We start from the raw sequence: 20,475 nt of genomic DNA on the forward strand, positions 1-20,475 counted from the left end.
CCCTTCTGTTTTATTGCAGATCAACGTACGAGTGACCACCATGGATGCCGAGCTGGAATTTGCCATCCAGCCCAATACCACTGGCAAACAGCTTTTTGACCAGGTATCATTTAGCCATATGAAGTATGCAGAAGAGCTGTTGCAACTTCTTTGTATGTTTTCCTGTAACTTTACTGCTATTGCAACAGTGTCGCACTTGGAATTTTTCATGGTATCTTTTCAGTTATTTCGAATAGCTATAGAGCTATTATTCTTTCTCATTTCTAGATTGGAAAGAGAGGTAATTATCAGCAGATATTTCTTGAACATCCTCTAAGTAAAGCGCTGTGATGAGGACTCAAAGAAATGAAAAGATAATGTCCCTAGCCGGGTGGAGATGGGTGGAGATGGGTGGAGATCCTAGATAGAGGGGATGGCAGGAGCAAAGGCCCAGGGAATTACAGTCTACAAGTAGGCGCCTGACAGCAGTCCATGCGTAGGCTCATGATAAGCTAACATGGGTGTCATGTTGAGGAATTTGGACTACTGGTGCTGTCTTTTTCTCACTCTTGAGTGCACATTTGAGTCACCTGTGGGGCTTTAGAAAGAGAAGAAGGGCAATGCTTGCAGACTACGTCCAGATACTCTGATTTCAAATTCTCTGGGTCCTACTGGAAATCATTAATATCTTATTTATTTGTTTATTTAAGCACCCCATGTGATGCAGTAAGTAATGTTGTAGGTGACGTTTTATTGAGAAGGGGAGGAGAGAGATTGGTGCCCTGAGGCCAAGTGATTAGGAAGGTGATTTGATGATTACAAGTGGAATGAGGGTGATACAGGGGTGAGACTCAGGGGAGGATGTTTACAGGGACTTTTACATTTGGGCAGAAGAGTAAGGAGTCTGTGGTCAGACCTCCTTGACCTTAGAGAACAGAACAGGAGGCAGAGTTTCTAGTACACCTCAGTAAATTACCTAGTAGATATTTTGGGTTTATTTAGGTATCTCATATAGATCTAAAATATACAAAATTTTAAAATTACTGGAAAGTTGTTTCTTTTCTTGACAAAATAGTATACTTAATCTTCCTGATAAGTTAATTGATGATCTTGAAAGCCCTGATAAGGTCTTTTTATAAGATGAAAGGTTTTTGGTAGAGTGAGCAAATCCTTAAAATCATAAGCAGCTACCTGCACCGTGCATACCTTGTACGTATTTTACCTTGTGAACTGTGAGCTAGTTCTGTTGATTTCTCTAGGCTTCCTGTTTGTAAATATATCATCTATCTTACTTGAATGTAAATGTGAATGGAGTTAGCATTCGTTGTATTTACTTCTTAACAAGTTGAAATCTTATTTATAGTGAGTGAAATGTTTTTGGTGGTCAAAAACTTATCAGCAAGTGGGCTTCTTTGGTATTGTGAACTGAGAAATAAATTACTTGCTTTTTATCAAGTAGAATTGCTTTAGTTTAGACACCAGGAGAAAGTAAGCCTCATTTATTATAGTGCAGTACTGTGTAGTAGTTTAAAAGTGGGGGTTCTAGAGCCACACTGCCTGCATCGGAGTCCCCGCTCTAGCTGTTTGACTTGGGACAAATTACTCTTTGCCTTATTTTTTTCACTTGTACGATTAGGATGATGATAGTATTCTTCCCTTAGAGGGTTGTTGTGAGAACTAAATGAGAATCCATGTTAAGTACAGAGGACAGCATTTGATGCACACACACAGCATTTCATAGTGTAAATGAAGTTCTAGATTAGGGAGTATTATTATCTGTAATGTGCTCTCTGAGCAGTTAATTCTTTTTTTTTTTTTTTAATTTTTTTTATTTTAATAAACATGTAATATATTTTTATCCCCAGGGGTATAGGTCTGTGAATCGCCAGGTTTACACATTTCACAGCACTCATCATAGCACATACCCTCCCCAATGTTGAGCAGTTAATTCTTAAAGTCACTGTTGTTCCCTGACAGCTCCTCTTGAGCCCAAATCGAAGGATCTAAAAGCAGGCTTTACCTTGGGTATAGGGAGTATATGGAGTGCGTTGGCAGGTAGGTAGGGTCAGGGTTAAGGCCAGGAGCAGACTAGAGACAGGAGTCCTCTCAAATGAGGGTACATAGCAACATGAGTCCACCTGTAGCAAAGGCTCACTTCTGATCACGATGCGCTTGAGGTTAGCTGCTGTGTGTAGGGGGCTTTGAGTGCTGGAGGTCCTTTGGTTTGCTCCCTGTTTCTTCTACACTGTCATCCTCTTCCAGCTTCTACCTGTGGGATTAGAGAGTATTCTTATCCCTAAGAAGTATTCAGCAGGTTCTGTTAGGATGCAAGAAAAAGGGGCTCCTGGGTGGCTCAGTCAGTTAAGCATCTGTCTTCGGCTCAGGTCATGATCACTGAGTCCTTGGATTGAGTCCCACATCCAGCTCCCTACTCAGGGAACCTGCTCTCCCTCTCCCTTTGCCCCTCCCGCTGCTCCTGTGCGTGCGCGCTCGCTCTCTTTCCCTCTCTCTGCACGTTCTCACTCTCTCCAATAAATGAAAAAAAAAATCTTTAAAAAAGGATGCAAGAAAAAAATATTAAAATGTTTGTTTATATTTTTGTCTTTCCTTTTTAAAGTTACTTTAAATGCTCTATAATGTATGTGTGATAGCATGTGTGTAATTTATAGGCAAATATACATATATTGTAGTTAATGCCCAAGTATTTTTTTATTTATAAAAATATGTGATTGAAAGTTTCTGAGAATGTTGCCGGAAGTAGTAGGGAAAGAATTTCACAGCTGAGCTCTCTTGTTCCTGGTGTTTGTTGTGATTGTCTCAAGCTAGTTAGGGTACTATCCCATGTGCCCACTATGGAAGATCCCACCTTTAGTTAGCCAGCATCATGAATCACACGCAACCTAGAGGCAAAAACAGGCTAGCTACTTTGACACCTCTCAGTCGCTCCTGACCTGTGAAAATTTCCTACTCTGCCACTCTGAGCTGGAATCTTTTCTGTGGCTCTTCTGCTGAGACAGCCTGTCTTTTGCCAAAGTTAAGTTATTTGGGATCTTCTTTGTCTACATTAAGGGTTTGGTGGTTTGGTTTTGATCAGTTTTTGTATCAGTTGGGAGCCCTGATGATGTATCATCCAGAAACTTCTCAGTTTTTGTTTTTTTGGTGGTAACTTTTCCTAGCACAGCTAGATGTTTTTTTATTCTTGATTTTTTTGGTGCGTGTAATTTCAGTGCAATTTTTCAAGAGAAGGAAAATAAACTTTCTGAAGGGTTCAGTATGCTATCTTGAAATCAAATGCTTGATACGTTTTCTTAGATGTTTAAAAAAAAAAAAAGCCAAGAATATTTATCACTTTAAAACTAATGTTGAGGGAGCACCTGGGGGGCTCAGTCGGTTAATTGTCCAACTCTTGGTTTCAGCTCTGGTAATGATCTCAGGGCAGTGAGATAGAGCCCCTCATTGGGCTCCATGCTCAGTGCAGAGTCTGCTTGAGATTCTTCCCCCCCCAACCCTCCTCACATGCTCTCTCATTCTCTCTCTAAAATAAATAAATAGGGGCACCTGAGTGGCTCAGTCGTTAAGCCTCTGCCTTCAGCTCACTTCATGATCCCAGAGTCCTGGGATTGAGCCCTACATCAGGCTCCCTGCTCAGTGGGAAGCTTGGTTCTCCCTCTCACGCTCCCCCTGCTTGTGTTCCCTCTTTCGCTGTGTGTCTCTCTCTCAAATAAATAAATAAATCTTTAAAAATAAATAAGTAATAAAATCTTAAAGAACTTTATTTTAAAAAAACTAATGTTGAATCTTTATGTAAAGCTTTAAAAATATTAATGAACTCTCACCTCTCCTGGCTCACTTCCCTCATTTTGTTTTAATATAGATCTAGAAAAAAATAAGCTTTCCAAGTGCTGGTACATTCTTGGGTGGGTCCTAGCTTTATTTATTTATTCTGCTACTTTCGAGTGCCTGCCACAGGCTAACCATTCTTTAAAAGGGCATGTTTAAGATGACTAAGGCAGTAATCTCTGTTCTTGGTTTTAAGCAGTGAAGGAGGGTAAATAAAAACAGTACTAATCATACAGTTACTTATGATAGAGTAAATGTTCTAATAGTATAGATAGAATACTATGGTAACATCAAGGAACGAGTGATTAATTTTATCTATATAACAGGATAGCTTCATTCACAGAAAGCATGTTAGTTGAACTGGGGCTTGAGGAATAAATTATTCAATGGGTGGTAAAAATACAGAAGAAACATTCTAGGCAGAAGAAAAGGCATGAACAGAGCTGTAGGGATAAAATTTGGGCATGTTCAAGAATGGTTTCTTGCTCAGTGAGGGAAGAACAGAATATTTGATAATGAAGGGTAGAAGGGGATGTGAAATCACCAGTTGGATAACCTGGTATGTCTTTTAAATGGCTTTTATTTTTATTTATTTAAAGATTTTATTTATTTATTTGTCAGAGAGAGAGAGAGAGAGAGCGAGCACTGGCAGACGGAGGCAGAGGGAGAAGCAGGCTTCCCGCCGAGCAAGGAGCCCGATGTGGGACTCGATCCCAATCAGGACCTGAGCCGAAGGCAGCTGCTTAACAAACTGAGCCACCCAGGCATCCCTTAAATGGCTTTTAAATGGCTCAGAGACTCTTATCACCAAACTGATACTATTTGCCTTGCCTACCCAGTTGTGTAGTTGTGGGGGTACACTGAAATAGGAAAGTGGGATTATGACAGCTTTGTATCTGCTTCCCAGACTTGTTATCTGTTGGGGTCATGATGGGAGATGAGGAAGAAAAAGAGGTATAAAAAAAAGCATGGATCAAACAAGATTGAAATGACACTACAAAATAGAATATATATGAAACCTGAATTTAAGTTTTTAGAAACGTCCCTGTAATTAACGTATTAAATTTAAGAAAGATCTCTATAGCAAAAAAATACACCTATAATACCTATGTAGTTTTGTTTTTCTTTTGAAATATAGTACCATTTACTTTCACTGTGAATGTTGAACTGAAACTGAACTTTTTTTTTAAGGTGGTGAAAACAGTTGGTTTGCGTGAAGTTTGGTTTTTTGGGCTGCAATATGTGGACAGCAAAGGTTATTCTACATGGCTTAAGCTAAATAAAAAGGTAAAATACATATAAAATTCAACTGATAATTAAATTACTTTGAAGTTACTATGATCATGAATTTGTACTAGAAAAGCTCAGGGTTTGAATCAATTCAGTCAGACCTCCTTTAATAATTATCTCAATTATTAAACGTTTCATGTCTTTTAATTCAGTATGTTACCATGAACTCATCTTAGAGAAAAGAAATGTTCATTCATTTTTCCCGTTTGAAAACTTAACACATAATAAATATTAGGTGTAACTGAGTACTTTGACTTTGGCTCAAACATTACAGGATAAACTTCTTAAGGGAAGTTTCAACTTGGTTATTATTGCCACTATGAGTTACAGATCCCATTCGTTAGCACATAGAATCTTTTTTTTTTCACATGTCTAATAAGTTTAGAATCTTACACACTAGAGTCTTAGTTATGGATTTAGAATCTTTGGGTTTTACATGCTACTTTCTTCTAAAAAAGAATTTGATGTGAATTTAGGATTTTTGTCGATTATGCTTGAAATTACTGTTCCAGGTTACACAGCAAGATGTTAAAAAAGAGAATCCTTTACAGTTCAAATTTAGAGCTAAATTCTTTCCTGAAGATGTTTCTGAGGAATTAATTCAAGAAATAACCCAGAGACTTTTCTTCTTGCAAGTTAAGGAAGCTATCTTAAATGATGAGATATATTGTCCACCAGAAACTGCAGTTCTTTTGGCTTCCTATGCTGTCCAAGCCAAGTATGGAGATTATAATAAAGAGATGCATAAACCAGGCTACCTGGCTAATGATAGACTCCTACCCCAGCGGTAAGTGAAATATATTTTTTACGTTAAATTGTCTGAAAAAGAAATTTATAAATAGATTAAAACTGTTTTTTTTAAATTGTTAGAGTATATTCTTTTAGAAGTCATGACCTGTAGCTGCATAGATTTATATATGCTGTAATTACTCAAAGTTTCTACCTCTTCTCATTCCCACGGATAAGCGATAAATGGAGGTAGTGGTAATTTGGGTTTGGGAGAGGATGTGACTATTGTTGCTTGATAAAAATTCTCACTAACACAGGCAGATAGGTGGTTCATAAATGCTTTGTGAGTAAGAAGTGCCATGCTCGGGAAAAATAAAAAGTCAGATGAAAAAAGCAACTGAAGTCCTAGAAAACAGAAATGTAATTTTAAACTATCCAATAAAGCTGGAGGAGGAAGGGGGAAAAAAAAAAGTCAGATGGGAGAAGTGCCATGCTCTATTTCCTCCGTAGAATTAGAATTCAGTTTCTAACTTTTTAAAAGTTTGTTTTTGTTTTGTTTTTAATGTTTAATTAAGTAATCTCTACACCCAACATGGGGCTCAAATTCACAGCGCTGAGATCAAGAGTCTCATGTTCTTCCAACTGAACCAAGCAGGCACCCTGTAAAAGGTGTTCTAAAAACTCAGTTTTCAGACTCCTAGTCTAGTGCTCTGTCCTCATATGCAGTATATTACTGCTTCTATAATCGTTACTTTAAAACAGCATGGCATAGGAAGAAATCATTAGGCAGAAGACCTAGAGTTTGAATGTTAGTTCTGCCCTTTACTACTTAGGTGACCTTACGTGCATAATCTGAAATCTCAGCCTCTGTATCTGAGTATGCAAAGTGGGGATAGTAATCCTGCTCTCCTACATTATGGTTTATGACTATAGAACAAGAACTTTTTGGTTTATAGTTTTAACTGTAAAGTGTGGTACAAGTGTTGGTTGGTAGTAGTAGTTATGAGATCTGAGAAGTACAGCACCAAATGTTACTTTAAAATATCTCAATTCATAATTAGAATTGCACACTAGATGTACATGGAGATCTTTTTAGAACCTGGAAAGAAAGTGTTACTCTCTTAGTCCGAATTCCTGAATTTTAAAATTTCTGTTTAAATGCAAAATTGTGTATTATTAACCTAAAATTTCACAGTTGCAGTACTTCTAGTATTTAAGCTGTTACATGGTAGTTTCTTTTTCATAGGTCATAAATATGAAAAAGGGAGACTACTTCATGTCCACTTTTATTCCGTTTGGTTGTGGGCATTAATGTTTATTTTTGTGGAGTAAGTTGAGTTAATACATGTTTTATACGGTATCATTAAGCACAGTAGTTTTAATATTTGATGATTAAATGTTACACTGTTTATTACTGTTACCCTGTAATGCTGTTGCAATAATAGTTTTCTTGGAAGGTAAAATAATGCATACTGTTCACCAAAGAATCAAGAATATGAGACACCTGTTAGCCTCTATGTTTAGTTTTGATTATTATTCCAACTCCAAGCTCTTGGTCTCAGATTTTTTTTAAACATTGAATTAAATAGCTGGTTACTGGCACAGTAGACTTTCGTTTCAGATAAGGGCTAGTTTTTATCTTACTTGAGGTTTAATTTTTTTATATATTTTTATTTTTTATTAAAGTATAATTGGCACACAATGTTACATTAGTTTCAAGTGTACAGTACAGTCCATAGCTCTGTACCAAAATTGAGATATAACTTACGTTTAGTAAAAGGCACAGCAGGTTAGGTTTTAAATCAGCATATAAGGTAAATATTATATATAATCAAAATTGCCCTTGAAATTTCCTAATTGTTCATAAAAGAATAGGCATGTCTTGTCTCAGGTGTAACACACATGGTGGTTCTTTGAATGTGACATTAGATTGCTGTTTGGTTGAGCATGAAGTAATTGGCTTACTTTTAATAGTTATGTGATTTTTAAAGAGACTTTAAATACTGGTATCACACTTAAGCACAATTAAATTTCTTTAATTTAAATGCATGTGTGCTATAACCCACTTTGTTTAAAAAGAAGAAAGATAGCACATGCTCTTTAAGGTTTAGTCTTTAATTTTGAAGATCGAGATAGGTGTTCTTCAAATTGGTTGTCTTTGGAGAACTATTTCAAGCTATCTAAGCTTACTCATAAAATCAGAATACTAATTTTTATATGTAGAATGGAGGAAATACCTTCATAGTGATTTACTTATTCTATGTATGTGTTGTAGCATACTTTTTCTCACGATCTTAAGTACCTGAGCATGGAATTAGTAATCAGGTTATTTGGTGATCATAAATGACGCACAATTTGATGATTTTGATGGATGCTTTTAATTCTTGTAGAGGAAAGAAAAATTACTATATAGAAAAGTCCAGATAAGCAGTCTGTTCTCCCACAGTACATTTAGCTGTCTGGTGGTGTACATTATCAGTTCACCAGATAACATTGCTCTCTCCTTGGAAAAGAGCTAGATAGACATGAGTTTTTATGTGTCAGGTTTCTCACTTGGGTATATAGGTAGTTGGTAATACCTTTTTCCAAGATAAGGGAAGAAAGGATACGTTTTGGAAAAGATTTCAGTTTTGAGTCTATTGGGTTTGAAACCTCTGCAGCATAACCAAGGAAGATAGCCAGTATTAATTGGTAGGCTTGGATCTGGACCTTGGAGAGCAGTCTGAACTATAGATACAGTTTTGGGAATAAGCAGCAAATAGATAATTTTCCTATGGGAATGAAAGAGATGGACCTGAAAGTACATATAGAGTGGGCAAAAGGCCCAGGACAGATTTTGTTGGAATTTAATTTTTAAGCACAGGGGAAGAGGCTTCTATAAAGCAAATTGAGAAAAAATGGCCAGAGAGTGAAGAATAATACCAGAGGACTGTTAATCATGGAAGCCAAGGTGCAAGGAAGCTTTAAGGAGAAACTGATCAGCAGCGTCAAATAGTAACAAAGAGGTTGAGTCTGAGGGAGTAGTGTGTCTGTTGGGTTTAACAGTAAGGAGATTGGCAGTGACCTTAGTGAAAGCGGCTTCAGTGTGGTGTTGGTGGTTGCAGCCAGATCATGGTGGACTAGAGGCGGTCGATGTGAGGTTTGGAAATGAAAGATAGTGAATATGGATAGCTCTCGAAAGAGGTTTGGCTGTGAAAAAGGAAAAAACAAAAAACCTGGGGAACCATGAGTTCATAGATGTGTTCTTTAAAAATGGGAAAGAACTGACTTAATCCTTTATTCTCTCTGCAAATATTTGAGTACCTCTTCAGTACTGGCACTGGGCATATAGTGGTGAGCAATATGGATGTGGTCTTTTGTTCTCTGTAACACAAAGAAGTAGATATAATAATATATACATGTATGCAAGGGACAGTAAATATGTCCCCGTCATCAGTGACAGAGTGTAGATCCTGAGAAAGTGAGGGGAGGAGCCCTTTAAAGGTGCAGATAGACAGATTTAAAGCCAAGTAGAATGGATTGGCCTTAGCCATGAAGAAGGACTCTTTTCTGGACAGAAGAAAGAGAGGGTAGGTATTTTTGAATACTTGCAAACAAGTCATGCAGATTAATAGTACAAGTACATTATGTAAAATGCAAACAAATGAGATTTGAAATGCAGGATGTAAAAAGCTAGACCTTATATAAATCTTAGTGGCATCCAATTTAATTAATCCATACCTTCAGATCTAGTTAATGTCATGGTACCAGCAATTGGCTGCACTCATTATGCCCTCAAGGCTGATGGCATTCCTTTTGGTGAGCAGCCAAGGCCAGGCAGCAAAAAGTATAAAAATAAGAAAAATGTGGAAAGTTAAGTCATATAAGGGGAAGACAGAACTCCTCTCCCAAAAAACCCAAGAGCTTGAAAGAGGATATACTGAGAAAGGAGCAGAGCATAGTAAGAACGTAATAGTGTGTCTGAGACCTCATTAAGGAATCTATTCTAAATAGTAACTTGTGCAAGGAAAGATTACATTCTGAGATTCCGTTATACTACCAAGACATTCCTAGGTTTCATGTAGAATTTTTATACAGCTAAACAGTAATACTTTTTAAAAAAGATTTTATTTATTTGAGAGAGAAATAACGAGAGAGTACACGATCAGGAAGAGAGGGAGAAGCAGGCTCCCCGCTGAGCAGGGGACCAGACATGGGGCTTGATCTGAGGACTCTGGGATTGTGACCTGAGCTGAAGGCAGACACTTAACCAACTGAGCCACCTATTATTGCCCCATAAGCAATAATATTTTAATGCCACAGCTTTTGTTAGTAGTAATGTAGGATCTGAGGTTTGAACAACAAAGCAAAATACGTAATAATCATTATATGACCCAAAGAGAGTCAAGTAAATAATCTGTAGTGTGTAGAGCAGGTAAATTGTATGTGTATGTTGAATTTGCTGATTTGATGTTAAAATATCAATAGTAGAGAAAATATGTTTGGTTACATTTGCATAAGGATCACTGGGAGGATAAAAGAGAAATCAATAAAAGATTATTTGGAGGACATGGGGTGGTAAAAAGGTAACTTTCCACTTGTATAATTTTATATAAAATATTGCCTAAAGGGGGGCACCTGGGTGGCTCAGTGGGTTGAGCCTCTGCCTTCGGCTCAGGTCATGATCTCAGGGTCCTGGGATCGAGCCCCGCATCAGGCTCTCCGCTCAACGGGGAGCCTGCTTCCCCCTCTATCTCTGCCTGCTACTCTGCCTACTTGTGACCTCTCTCTCTATGTCAAATAAATAAATAAAATCTTTAAAAAATACATTGCGTATAGAAAATAAGAAAATTAAATTTGACACCAAGAAAAGTAAATATGTAGAGTAAAAGAAATTAAGGCTCAAGAATTTTGATTTCCACTCTTCTCTAATTTTTTCTATTAATAATGAAGAAAGTCATTTTCCTTTTTTCGGTCCAGTGGCTTATTTGTTTGAAACAGTTTAATTCCCATAAACTATCTGTATAACTGTCTTAAAAACATGTAATGTTTAAAATAATCTCAGGATCCTAGAAACTTGTTGAGATAATTATGGATTCACATGCAATTGTAAAAAAATAGAGGGATTATGTGTATCCTTCTCCCAGCCTTCCCTAATGGTGACATCTTGTATAACTAGTACTGTATCACAACCAACATATTTATAGAGTCCACCAAACCTGATTCAGATTGCATCGGTTTTATATGCAGTCATTTGTGTATGTGTATGTGTTTATTGGTTCTATGCAATTTTATCGTGTATATAGGTTTTTATGACAGCCATTACAGTTAAGATACTGAATGATTCTGTACTTTTAAATGAATATTAATTTTGAATCATAGAAACATTTTCATATTTTTTTTTCTTACAGTGTTTTGGAACAACACAAACTGACAAAAGAACAGTGGGAAGAAAGAATACAGAACTGGCATGAAGAACACAGAGGAATGCTGAGGTACTTGGGTGGCTGTTTTCTTAGTGTTTTTCCTTCAAGTATTTTTATATCATGACACTTACTAATACATCACATTATCCCCCAAAGATCATTCACTTTATATGAATAAATATAAAGCACTAAATTTCAATCCAAAGTATTTTTCTAATTTGTTTGGTATGTTACTTACTTAAGTATGTTACAGTAAGCTTTCTTTTAACAGGGAAGATTCTATGATGGAGTACCTGAAGATTGCCCAAGATCTAGAAATGTATGGAGTCAACTATTTTGAAATAAAAAATAAAAAGGGAACTGAATTGTGGCTAGGCGTTGATGCTTTGGGTCTGAATATTTATGAGCATGATGACAAGTGAGTAAATTTAGTTGCACAGTGAACTGGTCATTAATCAGTGATCTGTATGGCTTTAATCTTACGCTGTGTTTATAAAGTTCTTTTTTGGCTTGATTACTCTTGCTGCTGCTTTTTTCTTCCTACTTAAAAGATTAGTTAATGCGACAAAGATTTTTAGATGTCATGTCTACATTTTTGCAACACCTTGTAGCTTTAGCATTCTGCTCAGCGTATTTATCAGACAGGATGATTCACTTTCATTTGGTATCTTGTGAGTTCTGTCTGGTAATTTAATTAAAACTTGTTCCCTTTATGGGTGAAGAATGATTCCTTAAATATGCCTGACATTTAAGGTGAAATTGAAATTAACACGTATAAGAAATAAAGAGCAATGAGACAATGAAATTAATAGATATATGATTTATTATATTTTTAACTTTTTAAGGACATTAATAGGAATTGTTTTGAATATTTTCAGACATCAGTAAAGTAGAATTTCACTGTATTAATAATGGGCAGTGTTATTTTGTTTCAAAATTAGCCAGGTGTTAATTTTTATATTATATTAATATATATATTAATATGTTAATGTAGAATATGTCAGACTCTCACAGTACTTTAGGAATGCTTCATACTTTCTTTGCTATGCCAGTAATGCCTTCTTCTAAGGCATTTCTCTATTCTAAAATTCTAGAATTTTAGTTTCATTATTACAAATATCTAATAAGATACACTTTTCTAACACTATATACTAAGTCCAAAAGAGAGCATTTTAATTATTTTACTCTGCTATGTATTTTTTATTTACAGAGCGAGTTAACAACACTATATCATTAAGAAGAAAATATTTTGAAATTTTTGAAAAGCAAAAAGGACTTAGAGACCAATTTTTGTGGACCAAATCCTTTTTTTACTTTTGTTTCTTTTAAAAATTATTGAGGGGCGCCTGGGTGGCTCAGTGGGTTAAAGCCTCTGCCTTCAGCTCAGGTCATGATCTCAGGGTCCTGAGATCGAGTCCTACATCGGGTTCCCTGCTGAGTGGGGAGCCTGCTTCTTCCTCTCTCTCTGCCTACCTCTCTGCCTACTTGTGATCTCTCTGTCAAATAAATAAAATCTTTTTAAAAAAAAAATCTTAAAAAATCTTTTTTAAAAAAGAAAAAATAAATAATAAATAAAAATTATTGCATTTCTATCAGAGTACCCATTATAGATATGTTACAGATAAAGATGGGGAATATGAAAGAGAACGGATTAGCTCAGAATGGGAGGGACTGATACGGGAGATTGGTCTTATCTCTACTGGTTCACTTTTTAAAAATAATTAAAATCTATTATATTTCCAAAAGATTTAAAAAAAAAGTAGGATACAACAAAGCTTAGGTTCTTTTACCAGCTCTGCTACTGATTGTCTTTGTGATCCTGGTCAAGTTATTAACCCTCTGAAATTCATATAACTGCCGAGCTTACTTTACAAGATTGTTGTGAGAATTACATGAGGAAATTGCTTTAGAATTTTCAAAGTAACATGTAAATGTAGTACAGCATTACCTTAAAAATGCTATGTTCCGGCAGGCTCCTTTTTAAGCTGGTAACAATGACATTTGAAGAGCCATTAGGGGGCAGTATAACGTATAACTATTGAGTAAAGAAGGCTTTATGTAGAAAAATTACTCGGCGTGCTGCAATTGGTAATCTCCTTAAGACTTGAAAGGACTATTAATAGATAGAAATTCATACTTTGTTCTCGGAAGACTGACTAGAAAGACACCTTTTGGCTAGCATGGGTATCATAATCATTTTGCACACTGGTTATTGGATAACAGTGACACATTTGGTGGGTAGTCTGAAACAGTAAAATTCTTGAAAAATAAAAACAAAATTACTGTTCCAGTCTGATTCCTTGAATTTTTGTGTGCAGTGTGGCAAAGTGGTGGTAACTTATATTTCTTAGAGTTGTAAATCCAGCTCTTCCATTTATCCAAACATTTGTGTATGTGAAGGTCTTAATTTTTTTCTGTTGAGATACAACTCACATTCCATAAAATTAGTGCTTTTAATGTTACAAATACTCATTTTTAAGTTAAACAGAGGAGGGAAATAAATTTGATATTTAGTAACGTGTCCATAATTCACATGAAAACTTATCAAGACTTTCCCCCCCTCCCTTCTTAAACACATTTAAACTAATATTTGTAGTAGCTTGAATCTAAGAAGAGCTAGTACAGAGCCCCAAGGGAAGTTCAGTTCTACACTCTAAGTTGCTAGTGTTTTCTAGGTAGTTTTAAGAAAATAAATGTAATGCTTTCAAGGCTCATGACACATCATGAACTTTTTTGATAGTTATTCTGTTTTATGTGGCTTAATTGATCAAATTTCCCCTTAAAAGATAATAATGTCAATAGTATCAGTAAGCTGATGTATTTGAAAATCTAGCTCTCTTAAGACTGGTCATTTAGCTAATTTGGCCCCAAAATGTTAAACATTTTGTGTTTTGTTTTCTCCTTTTAATTAAAGGAATGCTTTCATTTTTTTAAGGTTAACACCAAAAATTGGTTTTCCCTGGAGTGAAATCAGAAATATTTCATTTAATGACAAAAAATTTGTTATAAAGCCAATCGACAAAAAGGCACCTGTAAGTAAAATTCTGTTATAAGTGTTTTCTGTATTAACTTTTTTAAAATTTCCGCCACTTTGCTGTGATACCATTTGAAGAGTGGCATTGTTCGTTTATTGATTTGCTCCTGAGAAACATTCCCTTTTCATAGTTTAACTTTCCTGCTGATAAAATAATGAATTATTAAAAAATAGAAGGTTTTGATCTTTTTATAACATGTGAATATTAGTTTTATTTTAATTGAGATTCAGCTGTAAGATGAGTGGTGTTTATTAGGAGGTGATTGAACATAATCACAATTCCTAAGAAGCAGTTAAAAACACTTGTTTGTTGGTAGCCTTTACAGCTATGTGCAAATATGGCATACTTACTAGGAATTAGGAAATTCTGTGACTTCTGAACTACGTAATATGGCATTCGAATTCATACCGCATATTGAAATTTAGTAGAGATTATTTTGAGAGAGGCTGTCCTTCAGGAAGATTTTAAATTCAGAAACTTTATGTTTAGGATTTTGTTTTTTATGCTCCTCGTCTGAGAATCAATAAACGGATTTTGGCTTTATGTATGGGGAACCATGAACTATACATGCGAAGAAGAAAGCCTGATACCATTGAAGTGCAGCAGATGAAGGCTCAGGCGAGGGAGGAGAAACATCAGAAGCAGTTGGAAAGGTATGGAATTTAAGGTTTTGATTCTTAGTTGAGTAGGTGGTTTAAATTTTAAGAATGCTGTTTCTTTTTTTTTTAAATCACATTTTTATTATTTATTTATTTTTATTATTTTTTTAATTTATTTTTATTTTTTTATTAACATATAATGTATTGTTAGCCCCAGGGGTACAGGTCAGTGAATCGTCAGGCTGACACACTTCACAGCACTCACCATAGCACATACCCTCCCCAGTGTCCATAACCTCACCACCACCCCCACCACCCCCGCAACCCTCAGTTTTGTGAGATTTAGAGTCTCTTATGGTTTGTCTCCCTCCTGATCCCATCTTGTTTCATTTGAAGAATGCTGTTTCTTTAACATACTCTGAGTTTACATTTTTACATTGTTTTCATTGCATTAAAATTGAGTGTTATACTCTTTACATGAGTATGTATACTTTTCAAATTGGAAATCTTTGGTATTTCTGAGAAAGTAGCTTTTTATGAATTCATAGATGTGCTTTATTTTTTAAACATGCTTGCTTTTCACTGATTGACCTTGGTTTGGATACTCTAGTAGTTTGGGATTTTTCAAGTTTGTTCTGCTTGTGACTTTTACTTAATTTTTCAGGGTTAGAATTGCTTGAATAAAAAAATCTACCTTATTTTTGTTTATTTTTTTAAAAATACTTATCTGTTGAGAGAGAGAGTGCACATGCGCAAGCAGGGGAGGGAGGGGGGAAAGAAGACTTGGCACCGATCATGGAGCCTGATGTGGGACTTGATCTCACCACCATGACCCGAGCTGAAATCAAGAGTTGGACACTCGACTGCCTGAGCCACCTGGGTGCTCCACTGAATATTTTGCTTTAAAACAGTGTCGTTGACACTGTAGAACTCAAGTGTCACTAGAAAGTGACACTAGAAAGTCAACAAAGTACCTGGTGTTTAATAAATAGTACCTCGTATAATAATTCTTAATATCATTAATGCATAGTCTGATTAGAGGCTGAATATAAGTTAGCTTTTAATTTTCACTTAAGAAAAATATATTTGGGTTCATCTGATATTCTTTAAAAAGTAAGGTATCCTAAAACATTTTCTGCATGTTAGTCCAGGGAATTCATAGCTTATTAATATGCTATTTATGCTCAAACTACATGGTCTTTGTGCCTGAAATTCAGATGGCAGTGATGTCTTTTTTGGGGAATATTTAGATGTACTCAGATGAGTATCAGAGATGAAATCATAATTGATTTTTTTAAGCTAAAGTTATTTCCATTAAAACAAAGGGAATATTGAATATTGATTAAATTTATGAGATAGATAATATTACCTGGTAGTGCTTCATCTAATTCTTACTCGTCTTTAAATTTCTTTATAAATATAGAATCTTTATAGAGTCTGACCAATGGTAGGCTCTCAGTAGTTGTGTGATGAGAGTCTGGCTATATTTAAAAGAAGCAGTCTCTTTAGGCCCCTGGCAGTTGCCGCTGAGTGAGGGAGGTGGTGGTCTTTCCCGTGAGCTTTCAGGTTGATCTGTCTTAAGCAGCATTCGACATCTACTGTCATTCTAATGGAGTTGTCAAAGGAGATAAAACTGATTTGCCATTTGTATATAAGATTAAATTGGTACTACCTTAGGAATTAAAAATGTGTCAATTCATGTTAGTGATTGAAAATTCTTACCCTCCCAGGTTACTTTACTTAAACTGCCTAAAGGAAAATTACCTTGTGTGCTCCCTTCCAAGCCTTTCTTACTTCTCTCAGTGGGAAATGTGCAGTTAACTGCTTTTGTGCTGGCCTGTGATTTATTGTCAGAATTCATCAAGTATACAAGTGATAAATCTCCTCTAATTTTTTCCCACATTCAAGTCTGCGTCAAAAACATGCTTTGCGCGCAAGGGGTGTATTTGACAGTTTTACTTCCGAGTTGTTCTGTAAATTTGTTGCTTGAAAATATTTCCAAAATGTCTTAAGTTTTTACTATCTTTTTTTTTTTAAGATTTTATTTATTTTGAGAGAGAGGGAGAGAGCACAAGTTGGGGAGGGGCCTAGGGAGTGGGAGAAGCAGACTCCCCGCTGAGCAGGGAGCCCAACGAGGGGCTCAATCCCAGAACCCTGAGATCATGACCTGACCTGAAGGCAGATGCTTAACCAACTAGGTGCCCCTTTTAACTTTTGAAACAATCCTAGACTACATTTTCCGTGACCTCACAAAAAGAAATGCATTGTATTCCAGTGTACATGCATGTAACAGGGCAGTCCTGTATTTTTAACTGGATGGGGCTTTTTTTTAAAGCCCAGCTGAATATAATGAAGATTCTTAAAATATTTATACTACGTTTCTTTTTAGTGGACTCACAGTACTTGGGTTTCATGTAAATATTTCTGTGTATTCATTTGTAACAGCAATTCTAATTCCTCTTCAGGGCACAACTAGAGAACGAAAAGAAGAAGAGGGAGATAGCAGAAAAGGAGAAGGAAAGGATAGAGCGGGAAAAGGAGGAGCTGATGGAGCGGCTGCGGCAAATCGAAGAGCAGACGGTGAAAGCCCAGAAAGGTAGCAGTTTCCTTTTGACATTGTGTTCACCCTTGTTCCTCTTTGTCCGATATTTCCTCACTGCTGGAAAATCTCATTTGTCCTGTACAATAATTGCACTTAATTGTCACGTTAATACTTAATGGAATCATATCATAAACATGTTTAAAGGACACGCAACATTCATGTGCTAGTTTCTCTTTCATTTACTTAAATACACAGGTGTTTTCATGTGAAATGACTGTAGATATTAATTTATTCCTCTTCTGGTTCAGGGTTCCATAAACACGCAGGTTTAGTACTTGCTAGCATTTAAACAAAAGCCATTCTATTTGATGCTTTATGGGTATGTAAGTATTTCAAAGCATCTGACTACTTCAAGGCATTTTTAAGCTATTCTGACTATAATAAACTCTTTCGGAACTCAGTCTCTAAATTTTATTTTGGTATACTAAAAAAATACACAACACATAGAAGTGGGTTGGTTTTTGGTAACACCTTGGTCAGAACCTGTTTCCTATGAAGAGTGTAACCAAAATGCTACAGTGTATAGAAAGGGTACATTGGGTTTCCAGAGTGGTTTATAGTAAATAACTCTAGGATATGCTGCTTTCAAACAACAAATAGTAGGAAGAACAGAAGAAAAAAGATATTGAGCAAAATAAGATTTTTTTTCCTTCCTAAGCAGTAGAGATTCGGGGAGGGGGGGATATAATATGAAATACATACTATTTGTAAAACTAGAATTAATACCTAGTTTCCTGATAACTAGTAGAAGCAGCCATTAGTTTTATTATTCTAAGTAGAATAATAACCTTAAAGTTTATTAAATAATAACCTTATTTAAGGTTATTTTCATTCCTTACATCAGGCTACCATGGTGGGGAGAAGCTCTTGAGCAGTGGGGAGAATAATTTGCAAATGGGTAACTAGAGGAGGAAGTCATAGAGATTGCTATAAACCCACAAACTGGTAGATCATTCTAATTTCAAGAGGATTGGAAATAATATTTCTAAGAGAAGAAATAGGAAAACAAACAAACTATACTTTATTCTGACCTTAGAAGCCTCACTTCCCAGAGCTAGAAAAGACCTAGAAAATTATTTAGTTCAGAGGTCAGAGGTATTAAACAGACTTGCTTACAGACTGTAACACCAAGGCAGAACAAATAAATAGGATGCATTGGAGGGAAGTCTGTGTGGTTGGCAGAAATAAGATATATTCATAAAAATGTAAAATGAGGTAATGTGTGTAAATGCCATGTGAATACAATAAGCAATACTTTTAGAGGCAGAATGTTGTAAAAAAAAATGGAATGTGTGTTTTTTAAAAAAGTTTAAAGAAATTTATGATACTGGTATATTTTAAAGAAAAAATTGAGTGATAGAGTTTTTTAACTTACATATATCTTTCTGAGAGAACAGCTACCTATTAAACCTTTCAATCTTATTTATTTAGGGTGCATAATAAAAATATTAATGATTCACACACAGAAAACTACTCAAGTCAAGAAGCACTAAAGAATATAAGGAAGATAGAACATAAGAAAGAATGTAGAGTATCCCTATCAAGACAATTTCAAATCAGTCATCTTATGGCAAAGGACATCTGATTTGTTTCTTGGGTTCTTTTTTCCCTAATAATAAAGCATTGCGAGGCTGTCCTAAAATCTGCATGATTGTCTTGTAATTTATGCTAAATTCTCACTCAAATGCAGTAACTCTGGTCATATCTAAGTCATAATATTTAGTAGATAAACCTTTAAGTTTTTGTTTGAGAAGAAACTTTTCTATTCTTCATTAAGAATTTTTTTGAAGTCATTATTATTTGAAATGAGTTATGAATCATTAAATAGAACTGTTCTATCATTTACATTTCCATAGTTCACTTACTTTTATCATTTTTAAACCATCTCTGAAGGTTTATTTGAGAGCCAGACTGGGATTTACTTACTGTCCTGGCAAATATCAAAGTGAAATCCCAGTAGTCATCTCATGCAACATGTATACTTATTAAGCACCTAGTGTGTACGAGGCTTTGTAGGCATTGGGGATACAGTGCTGAACAGATAAGGTCCCTGTTCTCATGTGGCTTACATTTTATTGAGCAAAGACAGAGTAATAAAATTAACAGATAATCAAGATCATTTTATGTTTTAAGTGTTTGGCAGGGGAAGTAAGCATGATAGTGTGATGAAAGCTCTTGTGGAGGGAGTAGGGGGGCTTGTCAATTTTATGTATACATTGTTTACAAATAGGAATTAAACAGTCAAGCTTTAATTCTGTCATTAACTTAGAATACCTTTAGCAAGTCATTTTAACCTCTCAATTTCCTTAATTTCTAGAATGGAAGTAGATAATCCCTAATTTAATTTTCTGAGATTTTTAGGAAAGTTTTTTTTTTAAATTTGTTTGAAGTATAGCATGTATATATATAGTAATGTGCATGCCTCTTAGGTATCAGGCTTAATGAATTTTTGCCAAGTGAATTTATTCCTGTGACTACCTAGAACAAAGCACAGAACATTACCTGCACTAAGGGAATCTCCCTTGTATCCCTTCCCATTTTTTCACCCCAAATGTGACTTATATCATTCTGAAGTATATCATCATAGAGTTTATTACTTTTTTAAAGATTTATTTTTGCAAGAGAGAGAGCACGTTTGCATGAGCAGGGGGAGGGGCAGAGGGAGAAGCAGACTCCCTGCTGAGCAGGGAGCCCTATCCAGGGATCTGGGACCTGATCTCAGGACTAGGACCCTGGGATCATGACCTGAGCCGAAAGCAGATGTTTAACCGACTGAGCCACCTGGGCACCCTCATCATAGAGTTTAGTCTTTTTTTTTTTTTTTTTTAATTTATTTGTTAGAGAGAGAGCGAGCACAGGCAGACAGAGTGGTAGGCAGAGGCAGAGGGAGAAGCAGGCTCCCTGCCGAGCAAGGAGCCCGATGTGGGACTCGATCCCAGGACACTGGGATCATGACCTGAGCTGAAGGCAGCCGCTTAACCAACTGAGCCACCCAG

At 35.8% G+C, this 20,475-nt stretch overlaps 1 protein-coding gene across 2 annotated transcripts in view; it reads left to right on the forward strand.

Annotated features, from left to right (window-relative positions):
• RDX (radixin) overlaps positions 1-20,475 on the forward strand; it is a 90,450-nt gene that overhangs the window by 25,777 nt on the left and 44,198 nt on the right. For both annotated transcript variants that reach the window (XM_080815177.1, XM_080815176.1), the window contains 8 exons: positions 20-103; positions 5,011-5,106; positions 5,622-5,896; positions 11,229-11,312; positions 11,515-11,661; positions 14,179-14,275; positions 14,768-14,931; positions 17,343-17,473. In XM_080815177.1, coding sequence (XP_080671303.1) covers positions 20-103; positions 5,011-5,106; positions 5,622-5,896; positions 11,229-11,312; positions 11,515-11,661; positions 14,179-14,275; positions 14,768-14,931; positions 17,343-17,473 — 1,078 coding nt within the window. The remainder of the gene's footprint in view (positions 1-19; positions 104-5,010; positions 5,107-5,621; positions 5,897-11,228; positions 11,313-11,514; positions 11,662-14,178; positions 14,276-14,767; positions 14,932-17,342; positions 17,474-20,475) is intronic.

Source organism: Martes martes (assembly GCF_963455335.1).
Source record: "Martes martes genome assembly, chromosome: 10".
Lineage (NCBI taxonomy): Eukaryota > Metazoa > Chordata > Mammalia > Carnivora > Mustelidae > Martes > Martes martes.